The sequence below is a fragment of the Mus caroli genome, chromosome 17, assembly GCF_900094665.2.
Source record: "Mus caroli chromosome 17, CAROLI_EIJ_v1.1, whole genome shotgun sequence".
NCBI classification, from domain to species: domain Eukaryota; kingdom Metazoa; phylum Chordata; class Mammalia; order Rodentia; family Muridae; genus Mus; species Mus caroli.
Genome location: NC_034586.1, coordinates 82,516,569 through 82,526,429, shown reverse-complemented (window position 1 = coordinate 82,526,429; position 9,861 = coordinate 82,516,569). Strand labels below are relative to the sequence as shown.

The 9,861-nt window shown below is 48.7% G+C and overlaps 1 protein-coding gene across 1 annotated transcript; it reads right to left on the bottom strand.

Annotated features, from left to right (window-relative positions):
• Nucleotides 1–574: 574 nt before the first annotated feature.
• Nucleotides 575–5,600, bottom strand: Tmem247 (transmembrane protein 247). The gene is made up of 3 exons (XM_021185817.1): nt 5,364–5,600; nt 4,404–4,745; nt 575–811 (listed from the first exon to the last, which is right to left on the bottom strand). The coding sequence occupies exons 1-3, from the start codon at nt 5,478–5,480 to the stop codon at nt 575–577; spliced, it is 696 nt and encodes a 231-aa protein (XP_021041476.1). The 5' UTR covers nt 5,481–5,600.
• Nucleotides 5,601–9,861: the final 4,261 nt, after the last annotated feature.

The following is a 9,861-nucleotide window of genomic DNA, read 5'->3' as shown; positions in this document are numbered from 1 at the left end:
GATGACGGGCGGGCAGGGCTGCTTTGTTGTGTACAGCCTTGGCTCTCTATGGAAATCTACCCTTTGTGTTAGGACCCCAGAGTTGCCCCTCTTTCCAGTGTAGCCACACTGAACACAGCCCCCCTTCTCTGTTTTTCACTATTGCCTAAGTGGCTGGAGGAGGGCAGGTGGCAGAACCCAGTCTGTGAAGGCTTCCAGGATGCAGGCTCTTAAATAGCAGCTTTAACAACAGTTTCTTTTGTCACGTGGAGCAACAACTTCAAGATTCTGGGGGTTGGGACAAGGACATTTTTGTTGGGGGAGGGGCTCATGTCAACCTTGCAATTTAGAGGAGAAGAAAAACCGGTGTGAGCATGGGAGGTGTTGGGATCCAACCTTGGTCACGGATGTGACTCTGACTCCAGAAAGGTTTTCTGGGCCCTCCTTGATTATTTACCCTCCCTCAAACCTGCTAACTTCTGAAGTTCTCCCGTAGGGAGGAGACAGGGGCCCTGGCTGTGCATCTCCACGCTCAGGTGTCCACAGCTGGCAGCTGTGCCATCGAGCGGGGTTTCGATGGGAGGGGAGGGGTTTGTTAACACACAGATGGCACTGTCAGCGACGACGGAAGAAGCAACGGCACTTGGAAGTAGGACCACAAGGTTTTAATCAAGCACAGCAAGATGGCTGCCAGACAGAACAGGTAGTGCTTGGAGAAGAGAAAGAAGACCGTCTCCTTGGCAACGTAGATGATGTGGATGAAGATGAAGCAGTAGAAGAGCATGGCGAATTGGTTCTGGGGAAGCAAGAGGTCCTGGAGGCTCCCTGAGAACTGTGGGGAAGAAGAGAGCAGAGCTAGCAGTGCCACAGCTGGACTCCGTCCTGCCCTGACTCTGGGGTGACCTCACCGAAGTCCCTGTGTAGCGCGACCTCCTTCCCAAGACCACGAGGAAGGAGAAAATAAAGGAAGATATTTCTAGTGAGATCACTGGTGCACAGAGAGGTCTCCTTCATTTTCTCTGTTGAGCTTGTGTTCTCCCTTGTGAGCCCAGGCACTAGGCCACCGAGGCCCTTTCTCGGCTCCATTTTGCCCTGGGGTTACCCACGTGAGCAAGCTCTCAAGGACTTGCAGGTTTTCCCAGATCTGGGCTCTGGATCTTAGAAATATGTTTTGGATATTGTTTCCTCATAGGGTAGCTTTCTGGACAGTGGCACTCTTGAAGGGGCATGCCTTAGCACAAGTCCTCACGTATGTCACATGGTTGGTCCGTAGCCCTCCACCCTTGGGTGGAGGCTCTTTCCTGGGGCAGATGGCTAGAGTGATGGACCCTCTGACCCCACAGGGTGTTGGGGTTTTGGACAGATCTGATTGTAAGTTATTCTTTTCTGAAGTCAACAATTGGGCTCAGACCGACCCTATTTTAACTGTTATCCGTGTATGAGGCAAAAACTGATATAAACATTTTAATCTGAACTAAAGAACTTGGCATGGTTTCTGCTCTACAGTAGTTTTTAGGCTGTCATATTTTTTTAACACTAAGTGGCAAGGACTGAGATGCCCCAAACTAGTGACAAATACTATTTCAGATATATTCATTATAGTTAAATTATCCATCCACTCAATTATCCTAACTTTCTCTTCTCTTTCCCTCCAACCACTAAGAAAAAGAGATTATGGAAAGTTCCACAACCAAGCCAACGCCCCAGTTTCACCCCCTTTTAGTAAATGAATCACAAATAAAACACCTTTGTAAACCATTCCCAAGGGTGCAGACTTTGAATACATTATTGCTGAAAACAGATGCAGAAAAAATGAGAAGGCAACTATATCAAGAAACAAAGCTAAGGAGGGGAGAGTGATTTCAGCTATGTGGCCACCAAGGAGGACACCTAGTGGAAAGCCGGAGTGTCCAGTGTCCTCTACACAGGGCGCTCTGTGGTCAGGGCTCCGTGTTGACTTCCACCACACTCTCCAGCCTATATGTTGTTAGCCTGAATGAGGAAGATAAGCCATCATGGTGGTGTGTGTGTGGTGTGTGTATGTGTGTGGTGTGTGCGTGTGTGTTATATGAACGTGTGCACACAAATACATATTTGTAGACTTTTTCAAAACACTTCTCATGGTCTATCTTTTAAAAGGCAGAGGATTCAATGCTAAGGATTTTCCTTTCATTCCAGCAAAGGGAAATATTGGGAGATGTGGACCTTACAATACTGGGACCACTTATTTTCCCTGTTAATCTGACAGGACCTAGAGTCACTTAGGTGACAATCCTCTAGTGTGCCTAGGAGGTTATCTAGGTTAGGTTAGGTTAACTGAGATGGACAGACCCCGCCCCCAACTGTGGACAGGCATCATCAGGTGGGTTAGGGTCCTGGACTGAATTATCTTAGCGCCTGTGACTAAAGCATTGTGAGCAGCTGCCTGCTGCTCCTGCCGCTGTGATAACTGTCCCCTGGAACTGTGAGCCAAAACTGACTCTTCCTTAAGCTGCGTTCTTCAGGGACTCTGTCGCAGCAACCAGGCAAAGTAATAAAAATACCATGCCTGATTTAAATAGTTTATGGCTCAAATTTTTCTTGGGCACTGACAAAAATCTAAGAACTTGGAGAATTGGAAAGTATCAGGAATGTATGAATATTCTAGAGAAAGGCAAATGTTTTCTAGATATTAGAAGAAGGAGAATATATTTCAGATGTTCTGAGGCAGTAAGCTTGGCTTGGCTCAGTGATTTTTTTATGTATAGTAAGCAGCTATCTGTACTTTTCTTACAAAAAAATTTTTTTTTTCTTATGAAAGAATAATTAGTAAGCCAGCATGTGTTCACGGAGGACAAGTCCTGTCAGACCAACCTATCTTCTCTTTGAAGAATTGACCAATCAACAAGACAAATGATTCAGGCCGTGCAGTGTCTTATTCTGGGAAGCCTCCGGACACAGGGCTCAGGACAGGTTTCTTGGGCATGCTGCAGAACTGTGAGCAGGAGAGAATGCATCGGTGAGGCGCTGATGGGTGGAGCCACTGATAACCTGCAGTGAGATCTGCAATGGGATTTACTTTAGGTCACACCCTTCTCAACAGTTACAGCCATAGCTGAGATCATGACAACCTTCTCAGAATCCAAGCTGACTCAGAGCTGGGAAGTGGAGCTGATGCATCATATCCCAAGGAGACCGAGAAGTGATGAATGGAAGTCGCTGCACTCGGGTCAAGCAGCGAACTGTGTGAGTTCATAAAAATGGTAATAGCTAGCGATTACTGAGCACTTATCTCATGTGCTGGTCCACTGCAGAGCAGCGTCCACGCACTCCCTCTCTCATCCTTTACAGTGACCCATGAGATGGGTTCTACTTTAGTGATGAGCAGACCAAAGCTTGAGGGGGAGTAGCAATGGGTTCAAGGTTAAGTGGTTTAAAAACAAAATCGTAGAGCCTGAGTTTTTTTACCCAGAACCTATGACTTCAGAGACCAGGAGGCACTTCTTTTAAGTGGTGACATCTTTCATCACAGGGTGTTTAGAATAGTCTGGCCACAGTGTTAAGTACTCCAGGTGGCATTCCATCTCAATTTTTCTTTTAAAACAAGGTCTCACATAGCCCAGTCTAGCCTCAAACTTACCTTGAACTGATTATTCTGCCTCTACTTATGTTTAGTTGGTGCTGGAGACCAAACCCAGGCCTTCATGCATAACTCAAGTACTCTGCAGACTGAGCTTAGACCCCATCCCTCAGATGAGCACTCTTGTCTCCACTTAGCACGGTAGGGGCTGAGTAGCTATTTCTTGTAAAGAGAATATTGCTTTGGTTGGTTATAATAAGTAAGGTCGTGGGTTCAACAGAGAAAACTCAGTCCTGAAAGGAAAGGTTTCGGTTGTCATTCAGTCTTCAGGCGACAGGAACGGCTGGCACGTCTTAAGAGAAATAGAAGTACTGGAAAGGGGAGGGAGAGATGGCTCGAAGGTTAAGAGGGTTGGCTGCTCTTCCAGAGGTCAGTTCAGTTCCCAGCAACCGCATGATGGTTCACAACCACCTACAATCTGGTGCCCTCTCCTGGCATGCAGGTGTACATGCAGGCAGAACACAGATTTATATATAATACATCTTAAAATAACTTAAAAAAAAAGTGGTGGAAAGCCTGTCGTAGTATGAGTATTGGACACGAAGAGAGCATCAAAAGGGATTCTGGGTAGAGGATGTGGTTGTAGGATATCTCCTACTCTCAACTTTCTCTAGAGGCTTGAATCTAACATAGCAGGGAAGCTAATCACAGGGGCAGTGGTCTCAGGCCATCCTGCAAACCGATCCAGGCACCAGTGGGTAGAGGCAGCTACATGATGCTCACCACCTCTCAGCCAGACCTGGGACCAGCAGACATGACGCATAGCCAAGCCAGTACAGCCGCAGCCCAGAGCCCACTCTGCTACCTGGCGAGGCAAAGCCTGCTGCTGCTGCTGCTGCTGCTGTTGCTGCAGCTGCTCCATCACTTCCTCATGCTGCCTCTGCCGCTCGTTCTCCTGGTGCAGGTACTTGAGGAGCGTCAGTTCAAACTCCATGCGCACCTTCTCCAGCTCCATCGCGTTGCGGTGTTCTGTCTCCAAGGGCAGGGGCAGCTCTACGGACTCCAGTCCAGGTCCATCGCCAGCCTGACCCTTGGCATTTGGGCTGGACTTCGGAGGCAATGACCTAGGGGGCCCCGGACAATCTCTGTCCTCACAGAACCCGTTCTCTTCCAGGGTAGGCAGTTCTAGTTTGGGGACTTCTGCATCCTGGGATGGAGAAGGAGTGGGGTGAGAGTGGGGGAGTCAGTGTGGGGCTCCCTACAACCACACCCTCTGCTCCGAACTTCAGGAGCCTGGGGTGTGTTGCAAAGACTATCTAGATGGGGTGTTTGCTAGAAGTGCATAACAGGGGAAGGTGAACTCCCATGAAGTTGTGAGGCATTGGTGGATGAGGTAGGTGTCTGCTCAGGTCTACTCTTTATCACCCTGGAGGTCATTTTCCCATCCCCCACACTTCACCTAACAGATCTTTCAGGAGCTCCAGAATGAGGAAGAAGCCCAGGGTCTCTGTTGAAAGAACCAAGCAACACATGTATATGTATATGTTTGTGTGTGTGTGTGTGTGTGTGTGTCCTGTCCACAGAGGGAAGTAAGGGCCTCAAATGAGAGACAGAGACAAAGTTTCACTCAACCTTACAATCCTGTAAAGTTTTTATGGTTCAAACTTTGTGGCAGCTGGGAACCAGTTATAGGGATCTAGGGGACACTGTTCTTCCTGGCAACTGAATCTCCTAGCACATGCGCGTAGACTCTAAGGCTTAGAGCCCCTCACCCCTGACCCCCTAGTGGGATGGCTGGGGCAAATCAAGAGAGGGGTCCTCTTACCAAAGAGGCCTTTGGCTTGCCCTCAGGCATGCTGTCAACAGGGGCCACCTTGGAGAGTGTGGGGCAGCTTTCTCCTGCCCCTCGGGCTTCCATCACCTCCCTGTCCTCCATCGCCATCCAGATAACCACTGTGCTGCTGACCAGGGCCACAGGACATCTTTTAAGACAATAAAGCCCTTTGGCTTCACCAGGTTCTGACCACCATCACAATCCCTATCCTCATAATGGCCACATTCCAGTTGCCAGGGCACTTTTGGGAGAGGCTGTGACACCTTTGAGGAGTCTTGGTGAGGACAGAAGGTGGAGGGGCAGCAACATAGTTCAGCGGTGTGGACGCCTGCGGCAAGTCTGAGAACCCGAATTTAATCCCCGAGACTTACACGGTAGAAAGAGAGAACTGATTGCCCACACGCACGCTGTGGTGTGTGTGTACAGCACACACCTCCAAATAAATATATGTAATAAAAAAATTACCCCCAGTGAAGGCTGGGCTCTTACCCACAGGGCTTCGTGAATACCAGAGTACCTCCTAATGGTGCCGGAATCCAACCGTGGAAACCCATTCTCCTGGGCTCTCCTTTAAATAGAGTGAGTTTATGTTGGGGTGAGTTTGTTTCCTATCTCCCGACCTTAAAGTCCTTACCCCAGTGCCTCAGAATGTAGCTGTATTTGAAGGTGGGATCTTGATGGAAATTACTGCCTTGAAATGATGTCATGACAACAGTCTGAATCCAATGTGACGAGTGTCTTTAGCGGAGGGCAGCGATGAGCCAGAGGGAAGACGGTGCCGACACAGAGCGTGACAAACCTTGGGCTGGTTCCCCTGGGGAAACAGAGCGACAGGTGACAGGAAAGAAACGTGGGAATCAGCTCAAGAGGTTATAGAGGTGGAAAGGCCCACAGCCTCATTCTCCATTCTATCTTGGTTTACTGAAGATCTCGGTGGATCGGACGAGGCCCACTCACACTGGGTGGGAGTCTGCTTTTCTTACTCCGTTTCCTGCAAGGTTAATGTCTTCTAGAAAACACCTTCAGAAATAGACCTATAAATTACGGCCATTCAGCCGACGAAGCACCCTAGGGTTGGCCCAAGTCATGTTGAGCGCACAGTGAATGACTACAGGTTGGATCAGAGCCTCTGTCTCGGCGTTGTAAAAGACTGCTGATGCTTTGATCCTAATGCCTAGCCTTCAGAACACCGACTGTCAGCATCAGCTGGTTGAGCCACCCGATCCAAGAAATCCTCTCCCTGGGGAAGGAGTATGACCTGATCTGCAAATCCCAGGAAGAGTGGGTGGTGGAGGAGAGGATGCCGGGAGACCGGAAGTAGACTTTGTCTTCTTTGGGTTTATAAAAACACACTTAACAAAACCCTTTCAATAGATGGAGTCAGGGTCACACTGTGGAAGGAGAGCATGCTACATTTGAATCTGGACTCGGTTGTTATTATCAGCTGTGTGACCAAGAGAATTGTTCTATAAATCTGATTTTTAGTGCCTTCATTTATGGGTGGGAAAAGTGGGAAAGACAACTCACTACAGTGCAGTACTAATGGGAAAAGAAATGGTGTATTCCATACAGGACTAAGCAATGATTGCCACCACAATTAGTGTAATAATGGTGGTGGTGATGATGGTGGTGGTGAAGATGGTGGTGATGATGATGAAGATGATGGTGGTGGGACTTTGGTATGGCGTGAAATAGAATTCAAATCTACCCTTTTGGAGCTGGAGAGGTTGCCCTGTTGTTAAGACTGCTCTCACAGTTTGCTGCTTATGCAGAGGACCTGAACTTAGTTCCCAGCACTCTTGCCAGGCAGCCCATACCTTCCTGAAACTCCAGTTCCAGAGGATCTGCTGCCCTCTTCTGGCCTGAGTGGACACCAACAAACCTGCAGACACATGGTGCATAAGTTAAAATCTGTAAACAATTTCCTTTCTGTGTATGTGTAAAGTATGATGTGTGTGTTTACATGCATGTGTGTGGGTGTCTTCATGGATCACTCTGCACCTGATCTATGGAGGCAAGGTCCCTTACTGAGCCAGGAGTTGGTTGGTTTGGCTAGTCGGCTACCCAGATTGCCACAGGGACCTCCTGTTTCTGCACCCAAGCTTTGACTGCGGATTGGCTACCGTGGCCACCCATCTTTTACACGGGGGCTAGGAAGCCTTGCAGGTTCTTTGTTCATTCATCCACCTCCCCAGCCACAAGATTTTATCCTTTGTCCTTACAGCTTAACTGGGTCGTTGCTTTCCCTGAGGTGGCGGTGGACTTCAGTGCTGCTGTGGGGGTTGTTACCCAACCGTAAGTTTAGGAGAGGGCTTGCCAGATACATATAGGATGCTCGGAGGAATAAGGTTCATTAATAAATTTGTAAATACATGATATAGTAAATAAATAGATATATAATATAGTAAATAATTTTACTGTAATATGTTCTATAAATTGCACAGGATACTATCATACTAAAACATGCATTATTTATCTGAAATTCAAATTTAACTGGGGCCCCTGTATTCGTTTTTTTTTTTTTTTTTGGCTTATTGCTATTATTCTTATTTTATTCATTTTACATCCCGATCTCTGACCCATCCAGTCCCTCCCTCATGCAGTCCCTTCCCTTATACCCCTCCTCTTCTCCTATAAGAGGGTGGAGACCCCCTTGGGTGTCCCCCACCCTGGCACACCAAGTCTTTGCAGGGCTAGGTGCATCCTCTCCCACTGAGGCCAGACAAGGCAGCCTAGTTAGGGGAGTATATTCCACAGACAGGTAACAGCTTTAGGGGCAGCCCCCATTCCAGTTGTTGGGGGACCCACATGAAGACTGAACTGCACATCTGCTACATATATGGGGGGTGGAGGTTAGGCCCAGCCTCTGTGGGCTCTTTGGTTAGTGGTACCCTCGGGTACCCCGTATTATCTGCCAACGCTGGAAGTCTTAAGTAGGCGAGCCCTGTCCAAATAAGCGATCATATGGCCAAATAACCTTTACAAACCATCACCACACAGAAACATACAGAGGTGCTGGTGGCCGTTATCAGGAATACATCAAGGGACTATAAATCTCTAGGCTGAACAGTACAGGTATCTAGAGGCTGCCTGACTTAGACTGTCCTGAGGACTTGACTCACCTTTATATCCTGTGTGTCTCTCCCATCCTGCTTAAGATCAGTGGGCTAGCCTGGGATCAAGGGTAGGACCACAGGGTGTGAATCTGGGGCCAGGCAAGGATAGCAAAGGGTCAGTGTGTGTGTGTGTGGGGGGGGAGCGATGGTGTAATCATCGGAAGAGCTGTGTGGGGCTTGGTGGAAGAGGTGACGTCTGGTGTGTGGGATTTGAATAGGAGTGAGAAAAGGATGAGCGGGGGTGGGAGTCGGGGGAGGTGGCAGGGGTGGGGAATGCCCACTGGATAACCCTCCATTTCCATCCCTGCGCGTCTGTTCTTGCTCAAGAAGGTGGCCATCCATGGAGTTGCATGAGTTAATTCACTAATTCATTAAGAGAAGCTGAGAGCGTCATTTCTTCTCTCCGGATACATCTGTCACCGCCCGTGTTTTATGAATTGCCCCAAAGTTGGAGAAGTGGATCTCATACGCTGGGGATTTTTTTTTTTTTTGAGAGTCATAGCACCATGAGGAAATACCTCTTCCTCTTCCATTGAGCTCAGAAGAAGGGGGGGGGGCTCTTAGTAAAGCCACACGTGAAAAGAATCAACATCATGCAGGGACCCAGCAGCAAGGATCCTAGGTGACCTGGCCTCACAGGAGTAGCTCTGGTTTCAAGGCACACAGGCTGTGGGGCTGGTTTTCTTCATGTTGTGACCCTGATGGGCTTCATTGTTGCTATGACCTGGCTGGTTTGAGGTGTGTGTGTGTGTGTGGGGGTGTCTCTCCCTCTGTCTTCTCATCCCAATGTTGCTTCATTTGTTTGTTTGTTTGTTTGTTTTGAGACAGAGTTTCTCTGTGTGGCCCTGGCTGTTGTGGAACTCACTCTGTAGACCTGGCTGGCCTTTAACTCAGAAATCCACCTGCCTCTGCTTCCCAAGTGCTGGGATTAAAGGTGTGTGAGGTCACACCCTCTCTCCCTCCCTCCCTGGCCCCTCCCTCCCTCCCTTCTACTCTCTTTCTCCCTATCCCTCCATCCCCCCACCCCTGTCACAGCCTTAGAATATGCAGGTTTTTGCTCCTTCCTAATTTTAGTTTACTTGCGGTATCAACTTCTAGTGGTCTTTCCTGGTCCTGACCATATGGCTACTCTCTGCCTTTTTGTTTGTCCTTGGTCACTTGTGATTTGCCTCATTTCAAGGGCGGTGGCTGGGTGGCCTTACAGAGGTGCCCAGCCCTGTTCCTGTTCCATCTGTGGTGTGAGACCTGAAGGGTGGGCATGAGGAGCATGGCAGCCTTAGCTGCCAAGCAGCGGGAGCTACAGGCAGGCCAGTGGCTCTTCGAAGGGGTGGAGCAAACAGCATGCTGAAGGCATAGGACACAGCAGAAAGCGT